Source organism: Amphiura filiformis, chromosome 17 (assembly GCF_039555335.1).
Source record: "Amphiura filiformis chromosome 17, Afil_fr2py, whole genome shotgun sequence".
Classification (NCBI taxonomy): domain Eukaryota; kingdom Metazoa; phylum Echinodermata; class Ophiuroidea; order Amphilepidida; family Amphiuridae; genus Amphiura; species Amphiura filiformis.
In genome coordinates, this window is record NC_092644.1 from 31,666,909 (window position 1) to 31,685,565 (window position 18,657).

The 18,657-nt window shown below is 36.7% G+C and overlaps 2 protein-coding genes across 2 annotated transcripts; one reads left to right on the top strand and one right to left on the bottom strand.

The window, feature by feature from the left end:
• Positions 1–561: 561 nt before the first annotated feature.
• Positions 562–1,923, bottom strand: LOC140137143 (lengsin-like). The gene has a single exon (XM_072158797.1). It carries the CDS (start codon positions 1,921–1,923, stop codon positions 562–564), a length of 1,362 nt encoding a protein of 453 aa, XP_072014898.1.
• Positions 1,924–7,816: 5,893 nt separating this feature from the next.
• Positions 7,817–16,834, top strand: LOC140137632 (tubulin alpha-1A chain-like). Its single transcript, XM_072159369.1, has 4 exons — positions 7,817–7,954; positions 12,977–13,199; positions 14,370–14,518; positions 15,479–16,834. The coding sequence occupies exons 1-4, from the start codon at positions 7,850–7,852 to the stop codon at positions 16,457–16,459; spliced, it is 1,458 nt and encodes a 485-aa protein (XP_072015470.1). The 5' UTR covers positions 7,817–7,849; the 3' UTR covers positions 16,460–16,834.
• Positions 16,835–18,657: the final 1,823 nt, after the last annotated feature.

Below are 18,657 nucleotides of genomic sequence, written 5' to 3' on the forward strand. Positions count from 1 at the left end.
ATACTGTCGTATCACAATGTCGTATCATTATTAATACATAGGTTTTCAAATTGTGCATATTTTGGCATACTGTCGTATGAGTTTGCAGATTAATTACTACTAATTAGTGAATGAATAAACAGTTTGTATTATGTTGAGAACAAAGACAGATATATTATTGATTATATTATTTGATAATAATAAACATATTTTACTTTGGTGCTCTCCAGTGGGTCTTCAAAAAAAAAATTAAAAACTTTAAATGCGATTTTCTCAAAACTGCATTTTTCGTCATACGACAGTATGTCAAAACAGCGACGAATTGCACTATTAAAATATTGCTACATTTATAAGTCTGTTTTTGAAAATGGAAGTGCTGGTTGGTATTTAATATTTTAGATAAGATTGCAGAAAAGTACGTCAGATTGAACAGGAAAGAACGTCTTCCAGCTTTAGTTCTGGCTTTAAAATTGAGGCTAGATTACCTTGTGAGCTACCGTTTGTATTATTGCCATGATGTTTCTAACAAGAGTAACGACATCATCGAGACCTTCAGGAACAAGCCCAGCTTGGCCCAGATCGTTACATTCTGTCAAAGAGGAATTCTCTTTCCCAATTTGTGTTTCCTTTCTCTTTAGCTTCTTGTTCCATAAGTATTTCACTCAATTTAAAACCAGTGTAACACTGATAGAAGTCTTCACCGAGTGCTTCACGTATAACGTTATCATTGCTGAGGTGCTCCAATGCAGTCTTCATATCGGTAGGAAGCATGGCAGTCTTCGCTGGGATATTTTCAAACTCATATGCATTCCCTTTGACATTTTCAGGTGGTTCCATCTCATGTTTGATACCATCAATACCAGCTGCAACAGTTGCCGCAAGTACAAGATACGGATTTGCAGCTCCAGAACTGAGTCTATTTTCAATGTACATATTACCGTTGGTGTTCTGTGTAACGCGGAGTGCAGTTGTACGGTTATCGAAGCCCCACGTAGCTGCTGTAGGTGCACAGGAATATGGTTCATACCGCTTCAGACAGTTACTTGTAGGCGCCATCAGAACAGAAATAGCAGGTGCATGGGTCAAGATTCCAGCTATCCAATTCCGGGCAACCTTAGATAACCCATTGGAACTATTATCCATCATCTTGCTATTCTGACCCTGGACATCCCACAGAGAGTGGTTAAAATGAAGACCACTTGCTTCGGTTCCTGGCCAGGGTTGAGTCATAAAGCTGGCTATGTAACCATGTTCCAAAGCAATTTCTTTAACAGATATACGGCAGGTGTGAGAGGTATCTGCTGCTTTGATACCAAATAAAGGCTTATGCACGATTTCTACTTGACCAGCTTCATATTCGCTCTCGAACACTTCAATATCAACGCCGACTTCAGGAAGGTCTGTAAGAATCTGATGTGTAAACTCAGGATCTCCGTAATTGCGCAGCGTTGATCGCGAAATGTTTCCTTTGGTGTACGGTTCATGTGTGTCCTTATCTACGACAAAAAATTCGTGTTCATAAGCAGATAACAGAGAATATCCAAGTTCCCTCAAGGAGTCAATTTGTCGTCGAGCTACGATTCGTGGATGCACAGTAAGCGGTTCACTATCAAGTGTTGGTTCAATCAGAATTCTCCCGGTGTTCTTAAGCCATGGAATGGTTATGTAGGTATCCAAGTCAGGAAACATTACAGCATCAGGACGACTTCCAGCAATGAAAGTGTACTCGGGGATTGGTAGTGAGCCATCCTTGCGGTAGTCCCAGCCTAAATAGCCAGGATTAAATTTCAGTCCCCGTGTCGCTTTCTCCATAAAATGAGATATTGGGATAATCTTGGAGCGAGAAACACCATACATATCTCCTAATTCAAACCTGATAAATTTGACGTCGTCAGCTTTCATTTTTGACATGAGTTGTTCTACATTTTCTATCTTGACAGCCATGACGTAGTAATTGTAGGGCTATGTATGATTATAAGTGTAAAACATATAGCTATCCGCAGAGAGTAGATATTCTTGAGATGGTTTCTTTTCCAACGCTAAGAGATCACGAATTTTGGTGGTTTACAAATGAAAAGTGTCCGCACTATCGATTGATTACGTAACTGTATGAATAATTCAAGTTATTAGATTTTTCAATGCAATCGCCTCGACCCATTAATACATATTATCTGTATTATCAAAGTACTTGGAATAAAGATGAACAAATACAATAGATGAAGGTCAACACGTATTACCTCCTATATGTGACATGATATACATAATCCAAAATTATCAAGTTATTGAACAGCAAGGATGTTACACTGTATGCTTTATTGATTGGCCCGTGGTGCTTGTGTGCAATACATCGATGCGTTCCCATTGAAAATCGTTGAAAATGCAACTTTTGATTTTGGGGTTTGAGGCTTTGGAGGCGCATATCTTGGTCAATTCTTGTTCGTTTTTCACGAACAGGGTGTCAAATGAGAAAGCAAAGTCCAAAGTGAGAAGCAAAATGTATATTTCAGAATAATCCAAAATTATCAAGTTAGTGAACAGCAAGGATGAATATAACTGACGAGTTTCTTTTTGTGCCTGGTGTATGTGATGTACACAAACCTGAATATCATAAAGATCAGTATTCGTTTGTGCATGCATATGAACTGCACATTTACGTTGCTAAACATTACTCATTAGGCTGCGATCACATAGAAGTATACTATTCGGCTATACGGTGCACGTTTTGCAGGTGCACGCGTATAGCTGAAATCGAACAACGTAATTTCATACTACCGGGTCACATCAGAGTAGGGATGACCATCATAATTTCATGTTGCCCCTATTGCTACAAAAGATTGTTTTCTGGAAAGAACTCATCAACATTTTGGTGGTTAAATGGTCAAAATCGGTCAAAAACTTTTCGAATTATGAATTTTCAAAGTTTCCCATTCTGACCGGTCATTGGAACGAAATAAATTGACAAAGTCTAAATATAGCAATGTGAGCAAAATTGGTATAAGTATATATTTACCTTTTTATATCTCTTTATATGCAAACATGAAACAAGCATATTGTGAAAGTATCAAAGGGGTTTCTTATGAAATGGCACTTTACTATTCAAACCGAGGTTTTTCTAAAATCAGGACTCAGCGGGGATTTTTTCTCTCTCAATATTTTCATATGCCAGTTTGCTCGAGCCCCAATCACGCCATTTAAATTAAAATTTCTCGAGATTGCATCGTTTTCCGATCCTCGCATATATTAATTTGTGTTTCGCATTGTCTTACGCCCTGCTAGGGTGAAGCATATAGGCCGCCTCCTTCTTCATTATTTAATATATAATTGGCCGCTGAGACACAATGAGAGAGTTATCATGGGGACTTAAGTTGAGATTGCCCGAGTACCGACTGTGAACTCAGGTAGCATAGTGGTAAATAGTCGCTGGACCGGTAATCCAGCGACCGGGGTTCAATCCCCGCTGAGTCCTGATTTTTTCTCTCTCAATATTTTCATATGCCAGTTTGCTCGAGCCCCAATCACGCCATTTAAATTAAAATTTCTCGAGCTTGCATCGATCCTTGCATATATTAATTTGTGTTTCGCATTGTCTTACGTCCTGCTAGGGTGAAGCATATAGGCCGCCTCCTTCTTCATTAAATAATTATTTTGTTTGATACATTTGTCTTTTTATTCAACTAAAGGATCCCATCTTCCATGAAGGCGCTAAATCTGACAATAGCAACAATCGCGCAAAGTAGCACAAGTTAATGTGAAAGCGTGATTCTTGTCATAAGAGCACAGAATAGCGCAAAGTAGCACAAGTTAATGTGAAAGCGTGATTCTTGTCATAAGAGCACAGAATAGCGCAAAGTAGCACAAGTTAATGTGTAAGCGTGATTCTTGTCATAAGAGCACAGAATAGCGCAAAGTAGCACAAGTTCATGTGTAAGCGTGATTCTTGTCATAAGAGCACAGAATAGCGCAAAGTAGCACAAGTTAATGTGAAAGCGTGATTCTTGTCATAAGATCACAGAATAGCGCAAAGTAGCACAAGTTAATGTGTAAGCGTGATTCTTGTCATAAGAGCACAGAATAGCGCAAAGTAGCACAAGTTAATGTGTAAGCGTGATTCTTGTCATAAGAGCACAGAATAGCGCAAAGTAGCATAAGTTAATGTGAAAGCGTGATTTTTGTCATAAGAGCACAGAATAGCGCAAAGTAGCACAAGTTAATGTGTAAGCGTGATTCTTGTCATAAGAGCACAGAATAGCGCAAAGTAGCATAAGTTAATGTGAAAGCGTGATTTTTGTCATAAGAGCACAGAATAACGCAAAGTAGCACAAGTTAATGTGAAAGCGTGATTCTTGTCATAAGAGCACAGAATAAACAGAACAGTAATTCACGCGATTTTGCGTTTTTGTACATCACCTTCCGTACGGTACCTCAAGCTTGTGCTATTCACGCGATTTTGCGTTTTTGTACATCACCTACAGTATCTCAAGCTTGTGCTATTCACGCGATTTTGCTCATCTCGCTGATTCCATCACCTACCTCAAGCATGAACTATTCACGCGATTTTGCGTTTTTGTACATCACCTACCATACCTCAAGCCTGTGCTATTCACGCGATTTTGCGTTTTTCTAAAACCTCCCTAAACCAGATTTTGTTTTCAACCCCACAATTTAATTTTATGAAACAGTAAATGAGTATCTATTGGCTCCTTCTTATTTTATCCACGAACACCTCTCCTAAACATTATCGCCTTTTTTAAATTAATTTTCTGCAAACACCCCAAAACCGTCCACACCAGATTTTAAATTTCTCTTTGCCGAGAACCGCTGTGTCTAAAGTCGCCATCCTCTGAAAGAGTTGTCAGGACGAGGATGTTTAGATATGAAGTACTTACCGACAAAAATCCCTTTCCCGAAAACCGCCCAACCCCAAACATCACTTCTCTTAACTTAAAAAGTATTCGCAATTTGACCATTCGCAATTTGAGCATTCTCAATTTGAGCATTCACAATTAAATTATATGAAACAGTAACTGAGTATTTGCTCCTTCTTATTAAATACAAAGCATTCGCAATTTGAGCATTCACAATTTTAATTATATGAAACAGTAAATGAGTAGCCTATATAATTGACTCCTTATTTTATCCACGAGCACCTTTCCTAAACATTATCGCTTTTTTTTTCTGAAAACCGCCCCAACCCAAAAACCGTCCACACCAGGGTCCTATTTCATAAAACTTAAGATTCATCCTAAGTGGGACTTAGGATGAATTGATTCTTCCTAAGTCTTGAACTCTTCCTAACTTTAGGATTGATCCTATCTTCTATATTATAAAGCAACTTAGGAAGAATATCCTTCCTAAGATTCTTCCTAACTTAGGAAGGGGTCGGGAGGTGTCCTAACTTTAGGGGATTCTTCCTAAAGTCCCTATGGAGAGTTGCGACAACTTGCATTATAAACACTTTAAAAAACGACCTCGAAATTCATATATGTACACATATTTGGAAAGCTAACACAATTATGATTCCATATTTGGGCATACCAATTCTCATTTACAAGTCACGTTTACAAGAACAATTCTCATTTACAAGAACTCGAACCTGAAATTTTGCAGGTGTGTCAAGGTTGATCAAAGCTATACATATATAGTCAGAAAAAGTGAAATATATATTTTCGCTATCTTCTGTTGCCATGGTAACATGTTTAAAATCCACAGATTTGGTAAAAAAATAGTCTAACTCCGGTATTTTTATGAATTCGAACCTGAAAATTTGCAGGTATGTCAAGGTTGATAAAGGATAACCATATATGTGACGTGTCTAGTCAAAAGGAAACACTTTTGGGCAGGTTATCAATTTTGAGGTTTTTACATATCTTAAATATAGGAATATTTTGCTCCACAACGCCGTTGTCCCCAATAAAATCGGACATTCCTAAGCGTAGATATTGAGTTCGTAAGTTATGGTATCATAAAATTGGAAATTGAGATATCGGCCTTTAAAAATATTGTTGACAATGTTGAGAATAGGAATTACCTTGAAAAATGTCTCAAAAAATACAAGATGCCAGTTTTATTCCGGTCTGAAACTATCAGACAATATTTTAAACATTAATAACATCACAAATTCGCAACAAACCCAAATTGTGAAAAAAATCACCCCGGGCAGAATTTTGGCTATTTCTCCATTTACGATCCTGCCCAAAAGTGTCTCCTTTTGACATGACACGTCACATATAGTAAAATAAACTGAAACATAAATTTTGCTATCTTCTGTTGTCATGGTAACATGTTACAAATCCACAGATTTGGTAAAAATTAGTCTAACACCGTTATTTTTAGGAATTCAAATCTGAAACTTTACAGGTATGTCAAGGTTGATAATAGCTAACCATAAACAGCAGAGTAAAGTGAAACATATGTTTTCGTTATCTTCTGTTGCCATGGTAACGTTTAAAATCCAGATTTGGTAAAAAATTAATCTAACTCCGTTATTTTTAGAATCTCGAACATGAAACTTTGCAGGTGTATCGAGGTTGATAATAGCTAACCATATATAGTAAAATAAAGTAAAATATACATTTTCGCTATACTACTTCTTAAGTACTTAGGGAAAAATAGCATAATCGCGCGAATAGCGCTTCAGGGTTAAGGCATTTTCCCCATCATAATGGACCAAAGTACAAAATCGCAAAATAGCGCGAATAGCGCACCCCTATATAGATCTATCAATCAACCACTAAAATCGCAAAATCGCGCGAATAGCACTACTTCTTAAGTACTTAGGGGAAAATAGCATAATCGCGCGAATAGCGTACCACGTTAAGCCGTTTTACTGCTGTAGAAATATTTTAAGTTTGAAAAATATAAGTGTTAATAGCACAAATAGCAATTCTTCAAAATCGCGGTGCGATTATTGCGAATATACATACAAAGTAATGGCAGAAACGCGCGATCGTAAGACATGTGAATAAGAGTGCTATTATTGCTATTGTCAGTTATAGCGCCTTTCTCCCATCTTATCACGTATCAATACAGGAGCGTGTCACTATTTTAAACTGTTGCGATTTGGTAGTTCACAGCATCTTGCGAATGGTAGTGAGCTTTGGCAAAAATTGCATTGATCATTTCATAGCCATAGTGTGTAGAAGAATTCAATTATACTCTTGTAGGTCCTGTGGTTCTTGAGTTATGTTGTAAAGAGCAGGGCCGTTCCGACCATTAGGCCAGGTAAGATGGTCGCCTAGGGCGGCAAACGCAGAGGGGCGCAAAAAAGGGTGAAAAAAGAAAAAACGGGAATGGAGAAAGAAAAGGAAAAAAATGAGGGCGGATAAAAAGACAAAATGGGAGTAAAAATAAAAAGGGACGAGGGGCGACAGGGAGAGGCTTTGCCTATAGGGTGGCAAAATCCCTAAGAACGGCCCTGGTAAAGAGGTCTGAAACAACAACACTCTTGTAAAACGTAGGCCTACATAACTTATTCACAACAATAAAATCAAGCAAGTTTCCAAAGCATATGATTTGTAGAATTAATTCAAGTTTTGCAAATCATCAAAGTTATTTTTCAATAATATATTGATTATGATTATCAATTTTTTGGCTGCTTCGACCAACAATAGATCGTGTAGCCTTAAGACTTTCTGTTCCATAATCCCATAGAAAAAAAAGGGGAAAAAGAAGATTTTTAATATGATGAGTTTCCGATTATTTGATTCGCGATTTGGATTGAAATATTTTTGGCAATTCCGTGATTTTCTACTCAAATCGACCACCCACTATTAAAATCGATATAATTATTGGACACGCATCTATGGATTTGGAAGTAGGCCTAAATAAAAACCTCTGTCATAAAACAGATAAACAGACTTATAGGAACTGCATGTTGGAAGATCGACAAGATTTTTGTATCTTCGAAAACGCTAGCTGCAGTCAAAGTGCACATTTTAATTGTACAGCAAGTAAACCCAACTACCAAGCAAAAATGGTAAGTGTTTCTTTTATATTTTACTTTAAAAGTGTTTGAAATAAGCGGTTCGTGCAAAAATAGGCTAAAAATAATGTTGGGTAAACCAGAGAAGATTTTCATGCAGCAAATTTGATCGTGCGTGCATGTATAGCTACCGTACGGTAGAAACATTATTTTATTTTAAAAAATATTAAAAAGAATTTCTTTTTTTAAAATTAATATTTTGCAAATATTATTTATTTGCTGAGACTGCAATTTGAGTAGCTATATTTATATATGGATGCGTGATGTCAAAATCAAATTAAATGACAAATTTTACAGCTTTGAGTTTACAAATTAGTTAAATAAATTTGAAGCCATAAGGCGACGGAAAAAAAACCCTGTTTTGCGGCCTGACAGACTTTTCAAGAAAATATCACTGAACGCTTGAAAAATCTGGAAAAAGTTTGATGATTTTTGTGTGTGCATTAACATATGTCCTAAATTTAGACATTTTGGCCAAAAAAATTTGTTTTCATTTTTCGTCGCTGCCAGTTATTACCAATTTTATTCATCATTTTTGATGAAAATTGTACAAAGTTATATGGCTTTAATGTAGGCCTATACAGTAGGCCTGGTAACAGAAACTCGTTCTTATTGATCAATTATGACAGAAGTTTGTTGTTAATAGTAACCATAGTTACCATCGGAGTTACCATCATGCATAATCAATCGATCATGCGGATGTGGTTCAAGATGAAAATAATATAAGTTATTCAATAAATCCCAATTTATTCAACCATTTCATGGAAGAAAGAGCATGGCTATAATAAGAAACTTATTTACCATGACCATAACAATTGATGTCATATTTCAATAAGTTTTATGAAGGACACGCCCAGTTTATTTTAAAAATAATGATATCATAAACAGGGATTATTAAGGTGACGTATCCTGGATACCAGAACCAAACAAATAAATGATATTAGGGACCGTTCACAAACACTTGTGGGGGGCTAATGCAAAAAGCGGGGGCCCTGAAATTTTTTGACCCTCTTAAAGGAGGATTTCGATTCCTAGCATCCTCCTTTTATGACATTTTTCAGTAGATATCCAGGAAAAATAGCTTATTCCCAAAATTTCAGTTGATTCCGATTTTGCGTTTGCGAGTTATACATGATTTAGTGTATTACACCCCATAGGCCACTGTTGTAATTTCGTTCTGTTATACCAGAACGAAATTCAAATTTGGCGATATAACGAATTAATCTGCAAGAAATTTTTGGTACATAAACATTATGTAGCCAGAGGTATCCAGTGGTATAAAAATCTCAACTTTTTTTCAGAAAAGTGGGGGGGATGAGGCTGTGGATCACGAAATGCCCTTTTAAGGGGGCCTGAAAAAAATGACCACAAATTATCCTGGGAAAATTGAGTTAATATGCTTTTCTATGGGGTTGACCCATAATTTTCATGTCAAAAGGGGAGAGGGGCTGAAATATTTGAGATCTGTAAAGGGGGCCCTGAAAATGTTCGCGATGAATTTTTTTGCATCAGGCCCCCCTAAAAAGTGTTTGTGAACGGTCCCTTATAAGCAGTGATTATTAAGTTGACGTATCATGGATACCAGAACCAAACACATGCAAGGATACCAGAACCAATTTACGTATCCATGTATCATGGATGGATATGATACCGAGTGGGTGGATACCAGAACCAATAAACACATTGGGATTTGGGAATCGATTTACGCACTCGATTTAAGGGGTACTACACCCATTGCATTTTTTGCGTGTTTTTTTTGTATTTTGTGAAGAAATGAAAAAAAAAAAAAAATGGGATATTAAGTGGTATGCAAAATGAAGGGGAAAATCTTCTCGTTCTATTGGTGGCATCAGTATCAATGTAGCTTATATGCTTTTAAAGGTAGAAGCCAAAAAGTGGTACAATTTTTTCTCATTTCTTCACAAAAAGAAAAAAAAAAGAGCAAAAATATGCAATGGGTGTAGTACCCCCTTAATGCGACGGTGGATGTTAGGAGCCATTGTTCAGTTTTATAATACATTTATTTTAGTACCTTTTGCTATTTGTCTCAATGCCTCTCGGACTGTACTTATATTGCATGTTAATTTAAATCGTGAAACCACAGAACGATTTGCTGGTCATCATAGATATCATTGAATAAAATTAAATCCAGTCACATTAATTCAAAGTTAACGCCCTTTTATAAAATATCACATTTCGTGGGGGGTTGGAAAATATTTCTTGAAGTACAGTGAAAATCCAGCACCTTTTGGAGACAGAACAAGTTTATGGTACAAATGCGCGCGAAGCTCGCGAAAAAGTTTGCCATAATGAAGCTAAACTGATGAAATATTGTGCAAAAGAGGAACCGCAAACAAAATTGGCAATTTGGGGGCTAAAATGGCAAAAAATATGGTGTTAATTTGGTCAGAAACCCACACGCAGGTGTCAACATTGGGGGAATGATTGTATCGACCACCCCCCGGATCTACGCCAATGGAAATGGGGCAAGCAAGCAGACACATTCCGCTATACGAAAGTTTTGGGCGTTTGAAATATCAAGCTTTGCGGGGATCTCCTTTATAGAACCCATACCATTCCTCTTGTGTGTCAGCTATTTTGTCTCAACAGCACTAGGTCATGCCCTCCGACCCGCCTTTTATTTGGACAGTAATTTTTGTGGCACATGAGAGCACATCAGAGATATCAAATTGCGTTCTTAATACGAAGAATGTCCTTCTGATATCAAATAATTTGGATTTTTTTTTAATTCGCGATATATTACAAATTTTATGACAAATTATAAAATTTGATATTCTTCAAATTTTTGATATACAGGGTGTCCCAGAAAAAATTACCGAGGGAATAAAAGTGAACGTAAGTCGAGAAATAGACATCAAAATCAAATTAAAATGTATTGCATAGCTTATTTTGTTGTGGATCACATATGAAAATTTTATTTGATTCAGTTGACTGGTTGCGAATGAACGATTACATAATGCGTGTATCAACAGTGCAATTCATTCCAAATTTGATCAACAGGCGCTTTTTTCATACTAGCTTATCGCTTCCTAAAGTTTGTGTATCTCATTAAATTTAGTCTATATTATCTATTTTATAATCCGATGGTGTTATGTCATTCATGCTTTCACTGAAGTTTGTCCGAGAAAACTTTGATTTCTGCAATTGGAAGCTAATTTATGCAACATCTATATCAACATTAACGAAAAATATATTTACAAGTACCGAGCATCATCTTACATCAGGTTTTATTTTCAATATCGTGCAGGTTTTCAAATTTGAACAAAACCTAATGTTTTGCAAGAAACAGATTGTTTAAAAAGAACGAAAAGGATTTCACAGAACAAAATATGAAGCCCATTGAGAGTTAACCTGTAGTGCGCATTGTGTTGAATGATCTTTCTTTCAAACTTGGAATGAAGTGAATTGACGCATGCGTTATAAATCGCTCATTTCCTCGCGATCAGTCAACCAATTCTAGTAAGATTGGCGTATAAGATGCAGAATAAGATGGGTTACTCGCTGATGTTTAGATTTTTGGATTCTGATGTATATTTCTCGACTACGTCCAAATTCATTCGTCCGGTAATTTTTTATGGGACACCCTGTATAACAGTCCTCGAATTCGAAGTAAACTTTTTAAATTTAATAATATGTACTTAAAGTGTATGTATAGCTGGGAGTAAAAGCTGACGATAAATTGAAAATTTTGACCTTTCGTATTGAAGATATGGATTTTTTTTTTTTTCTTAAAGGGGCCGCCCTAAATCACCAAAGGAAAAAGGTCCACTTTGAGAGTGAAAAAATAGGTCTTTTTGGGAAAAGAGCCACAACAATCAGTGCCCGACATTGCGTAGGTTATTTTGTAAATTGGCCAAAATTTAAATTAAATGTGATATATTATTCAAATTTTAAGTTTTGTAGCCAGAAAACCTGGTGGTATATCTAGCTATACGATCGCATTTTAAATTTAAAGAAAACCCCTGTGTCTGTTAAGGGATCTAAAATGAGCGTTTATTGTGTTTCGACAGTATTTTTTGTGGGACATGAGAGCACCTCAGACCTATCGAATTGCATTCTGAATACGAAGCATGTCTTTCTGATATCAAATAATTTTCATTTTTTGAAAATCACAATATAATACAAATTTTATGACAAATTATAAAAATTTGATATTTTTCAAATTTTTGATATATAACAGTCCTCGAAGTAAATTATATAAATCTAATGACATATTCTTAAAGTGTATGTAGCAGGGAGAAAAAGCCGACAGTCAATTGAAAATTTTGACCTTTCGTATTGAAGATATGGATTTTTTTCCCAAAAACACCAAAAAAAATTTTATTTTTAGGAAAAAAATCCATATCTTCAATACGAAAGGTCAAAATTTTCAATTGATCGTCGGCTTTTCATCCCACCTACATACGCATTAAGTATAAATCATCAGATTTATAAAGTTTACTTCAAGTACTGTTAAATATCAAAAATATCAATTTTAATGATTTGCCATAAAATGTGTATTAAATTGCGAATTTCAAAAATCAAAATTATTTGATATCAGAATGACTTTCTTCGTATTCAGAATGCAATTCGATATGTCTGATGTGCTCTAATGTCCCAAAATAAATACTGTCCAAACGTTCATACCCCAGCCCTTAATTGAAGGCATGGCCGAGAGAAAAAGAGGAAGTTGGAATAAGTTGCAATGTGCATCTTCCTTTATCCCGGTTCTAGGCCAGTTCAGTTGTACCAGTTTTGCCCACTTTAGCAGTAAAATTGCATTTTTTGCGCGCTTTTACCCGCATACTCAAGCTATTTGAAGCAACAATTCCTCAAAAAACTTACTTTATGTGTGGGGTGTAACACTTCGATCCAAAAAGCGCGGTTTCAAGAGCCAGCTAGAAACATAGACAGTAGGCCTATATAATAGTAGAGCAACCATGTTGCCGTGCCCAGGGCCAGTAAAATTTATGAAGGCATTAAAAATTATCATAATATTTTTCTTTCTCATGACAGCGTGAATGTATATCCGTCCATGTTGGCCAGGCCGGTTGTCAAATTGGCAATGCATGCTGGGAGTTGTACTGTTTGGAGCATGGTATCCAGCCGGATGGTCAGATGCCTAGTGATAAGACCATTGGAGGAGGTGATGATTCCTTCAATACTTTCTTCAGTGAGACTGGAGCTGGCAAGCATGTCCCTCGTGCCGTCTTTGTAGACTTGGAACCAACTGTTGTCGGTAGGTCACTTTCATTTTCCATTGACACTACCGTAAAAACTCGATAGTTAGCATATGTGCTTAATATCGAGCGCTTTTCAAAACATGTCAACATGAAGAGCCCCATCCACAAAAGTGTAAAGGGTTTTGAGCAAATCATCGATACAAAGTACGAACAAGTCAACCTGCAAATGTGTGTCTCAACCCCACTTGCTCAGTTGATAAAGCGCTGTACAATTTCATGTTTCAAAAGATCTCGATAGTAAGCACATATGCTAACTATCGAGTTTTTACGGTAATGCAATATAAATATTAATAGCAAGATTGAACAGTGCATCTCACGCTTTGCTTGGTTCTCGCCCATCCTCCTGTTTCTTAGAGTATGTCATACTCTCTAAATGCAAAAAGACTGGAATAAGGGACACTTTTTTGGTGTGGTTAGTCACGCTAAGGAGCTTACAGCCAATGTACAGCTGTACAATGCCGCCAGGGGCGAAGTCAGGGGGAGGGACTACGGGGGCCGCCCTAAATCACCAAAGGAAAAAGATCCACTTTGCGAGTGAAAAAATCATGTTTTTATGCTTTTCGGTCAAGAAAAGGTCAAAGTTTGTCCATTTGCGATCGTAGCGAGCAAAAAATTCGGTCTTTATGCTTTCTTGCTCACAAAAGTCCAAAATTTTGGAAGAAGGTCCACTTCTGGGCAAAGAGGTCCAATTTTTGAAAATACATCCTTCCTCAAAATAAATCCTGGCTAAGCCAAAGACTCTTTGAGTATCAAAGAGGCTTTGAGTATCAAATCCTGGCTAAGCCTCTTTGAGTATCAAAGAAGCTTAGGGAAGAACAGATGATTAATTGTGTTTTCAACTGATTGAATGTCCCAGGTTAAAGAAGAAATAATAATAAAAAAAAAAATCATGTTCAATACAGTGCACTCTCAAAAGAGGGTCAAGAAATGAAACTTCATCATGTCTTTTCAGGTTGAATTCAGTTTGCACCTTCATCCGTTAAGAGTTGTTGATCACTCTTTTACATTAAATACTTTATATACATATTTGGCTTTCTACGTCTGCATTGTATGTAGCATGTATGAAAGAAAAGAAAATATGTTGAATTGATAGAATAGAATTGATTTGTTTTTGTACCAGGAGACAAAAGATCTCATCAATTCAGTGTATCATTTTATAATTTTAGATGAGATCCGTACCGGTACTTACCGTCAACTCTTCCACCCTGAGCAACTGATTACCGGCAAAGAAGATGCGGCCAACAACTATGCACGTGGGCACTACACAGTCGGCAAAGAGCTCATTGATCAGGTGTTGGACAGAATCAGAAAGCTGGTAAGGTTTTCAATTTCTTAATTATAATAGGATCCAAAACCCCAGATTTCTGGGCGAAAATGACACCGTAATGTCAAAATAATGTAAGAATCGGATACCTTGTGCCCGACTTACCCGGAAAAGTGTATTTGAACATGATTATAGGTGCTCTGGTTCAAAACTTAAGTTTCAAAATGGCGCCGGCCGCCATCTTGGATTTTGGCTTCTAGCGAAAAATGCCGGGATTTTTGCGAGGGACATGGAGGCTATTTTTTTTAAAGGTCCATAGAAGTCAAATCAATCGTCAAACCTTACTAGCTAAAGAATGGTTACGGAATTGATGTTTTGGACCCTATTAGTATTATTAGTAAATGGATTTCGGCCACTCCTATATGGAAGCCTGTCAATAAGAACCCCTTTTCATGTTTTACTACCCAATTAGCCACAGTTGCATGTTTATTATTCCCCCTTTTTAGAACATATACCTACATGTTCACCCCCTTTCTTTTCTTGAAGGCTCTTTTCGTGTTCTACTAAAATACTATAAAACATTAACACCTATCAAATTCGTTAATACAGCAAATTCGTATTTAAGAGGCGAATAGGAATATTGATAAAAAGTGCTTTAATATTTTTTCCCGAAAATTTTACAAATCTTTACCCAATGCCCCCTTTTAACGACATTTACTTTCGAAAGGTCTTCTTCCAAATGCTTGAACTGCAAACAGATAGGACAAAAAATTGAGAAAATTTGAAAAAAGAAAAAGAAACACACCCTCGATCATGTTGATGCCAAAAGCTGTGTTGTATGGACATGATGGATGGCTGACAGCATCAAAAAACGCCTAAGAGCTCCTAAGATTATATGCCTAACCTAACCTTGGACGTGCAATCTTGGTGTCAAGAACCTAAATCTACGAATCACAAAATCACAAACAGTCAATTGTTTTCATCCTGTTTATTTTCTTTTCCCGTTCATAGGCTGATCAGTGTACCGGTCTGCAGGGTTTCCTCATCTTCCACAGTTTCGGAGGCGGCACCGGGTCCGGCTTCACATCTCTGATGATGGAGCGTCTATCAGTTGATTACGGTAAAAAATCAAAGCTTGAATTTGCCATCTACCCAGCCCCTCAAGTTTCAACGGCTATTGTTGAGCCATACAATTCTGTCCTGACCACTCACACGACTCTAGAACACTCCGACTGTGCCTTCATGGTTGACAACGAAGCCATCTATGACATCTGCCGTCGTAACCTGGACATCGAGCGTCCAACTTATACCAACCTTAACCGTCTGATCGGTCAGATAGTATCTTCTATCACTGCATCTCTACGCTTCGATGGTGCTTTAAATGTCGATCTTACCGAGTTCCAAACCAATTTGGTGCCCTACCCACGTATTCATTTCCCTATGGCCACCTACGCTCCAGTCATCTCTGCTGAGAAAGCCTACCATGAGCAGCTTACCGTTGCCGAAATTACCAACGCTTGCTTTGAGCCTGCCAACCAGATGGTAAAATGTGATCCTCGTCACGGCAAGTACATGGCATGTTGTCTGTTGTTCCGTGGTGACGTTGTGCCAAAAGACGTCAATGCCGCCATTGCAACCATCAAGACCAAACGTACCATTCAATTCGTCGACTGGTGTCCAACTGGCTTCAAAGTAGGCATCAACTACCAACCACCAACCGTTGTACCTGGTGGTGATCTTGCTAAAGTCCAGCGTGCTGTCTGCATGTTGAGCAATACCACAGCTATCGCCGAGGCCTGGGCTCGTCTGGATCATAAGTTTGATCTGATGTACGCCAAGCGTGCTTTCGTCCACTGGTACGTTGGCGAGGGTATGGAGGAAGGGGAGTTCTCCGAGGCTCGTGAAGATATGGCTGCCCTGGAGAAGGACTATGAAGAGGTTGGCGTGGACTCGGTTGACGAGGAGGGTGAAGAAGAAGATGATGAGTATTGAGCAACTCCTCTCGCCTCTTAAACTTTGAGACAATAACCTATGACATGAACTGATAGCGAAAGTTGAATCATGATAATGACCGTGATAAACAGAATAAGTTCGACGCCTTATTTAACTAAACATTTAAAGCCATATTATAACATTTTCATACAAAATAGATTAGCATTTCTTTGCCATATAAAATGTTTGGTTTTACTGTCAGATATATCCCCTTTTATTTTTGAGCCGAACAATTACGGCAAAGCAAAGAAAATTGGAATTTACTACTAACGCATATGTCGCCAATACGTACCACTCCTTCGGTCATGTTATGGTACGACCCTTTGTTGTGTAGATCACCGTCCCGCACGCCGTGTACGTACTGTGTGTTATGAACATCGTTATTCACTACCAGAGTGAACAAGATTCCTGATAGGAATCGAAATATTTCTAGTGAGTACCTAATTTTACTTATTTGGATCTGTCTTGAGAACATTATTTACCAGTGACTTTTATGAACGATCCTGATGAATTTGTTCAGAATCGTGTATGCGTTCGACTAATAATTCTATCGTAATAATAAAACGCTGGTTCCATCGTTTTATTCAAAATCTCGGATTTTGACAAAACTACAGCATCTAGAGTCTTGATTTTTGCAGGGTATAATGGTTTAATAAAGTACACTGATATAATCGTGTAATAAAAATCGCTTTAAAAAGGGATGTACCGGCAAAAGGATGAATTACAATGAGTAACATAAGATTTCGTTTTAAAATATAAATATACAGTAAAAATAATTTTAAGTGTAAAGATTATGGTTGTATTTTGAGCCAAATTCCATTTGTTGCTATTCTCTCAAAATCAGTCTTAACGTTGTTAGATACATTTGAAATAAGATGAAATAAATTCCAAACATTTGGCACCAAATGTGATCATTTGGTACCAAATGTGATGTGATCCCTTCTACATCCTTACGAATTTCGGAAGCTAATTCATTAGCGATTTTCCCAATAGTTTATGTTACACCCTGTTTTGTATTCTTCTTCACACTATACTTACGTCAAAACTGTCTATGAGTATAATTGTGATTGCACAAATGAAATTTGTAAAAGCAAACAACATTCGCATCTTTTAGTATAGATTAATTCATAACAATCTGGTTTTGAAATTTTAAACACACAGAATATTAAACACTATATCAAGAATAATTTTTTGGGACTATATAAACAACAAATATATTATAGGCCTACACATACTGAAACCCAAAGCTATATTGTATTAATTTTGTTAGCATGGTTAAAGACTAGTGATATACGTAGGAACATAATTCGTTACATCTGCACTAGAGCTACATTTTTCTGATTTATGTCATCATTATTATACCAAAATATATGAAGTTAATCAACTTATCCAAAAGAAGATAATTGTTTATCATGTGTGAGTGCAAATAGCTTTTCCCGGGGGGGCCACTGGTCATTGACAAGGGGGTATCATGCGTGGCCATGGAGTTTCAAAAAGCACCCTAAACAAGTATGTGCAACGACTGAGATTACACCCCTAAATAAGTATAACCAGTGTAAAATCCTACCCTAAACAAGTATTTGCATTTTTTTTACCCCTTAGCAAGTAAAACATATTTTCGACACCCTAAGCAAGTAGGCCTTATACTACATTTTCATTGATTTCTTTAATATTAGTAAACTCAGAATGGATCGATCTGCTACCAGGGCAGAATATGGCTATTTTAAAATTACAAAATAAACGTTACATTATTTTAAGCAGATTTATAGTAGGCCTATCAGAGAGCCTAATAAGAGGGTATTAAATGAAAAGAAAATTTACAAAACTCTTAAGAAAAAACAACAATGAAGAAAATAAAATAGAGAAAAAGAAGTCAAGAAATGTTTTAATATCATTTTTGTAGGCCCTATTATTAAGTTTCGACAATTTATTCTCCATCCTCCAAATATTATTATAGACCTACAAGGCTACAAATCATGTTTCAAAGTGAGACAAAAATCATAAAATAGTGGTCAGATTTTTTTATGACCTAGGCCTTATATTATTGCGAAAAGATGAAAAGTGCATATTAATGATTTATTTTAAAAGCTTAAAATGACAACAATTAAGGCCTACTTCTGGAAGGAATCGGATGAATAATAGTGGTATTATTTCATAAGTTGAATAAAGTATTAGGATGAAAATAAGTCGGTAAATAG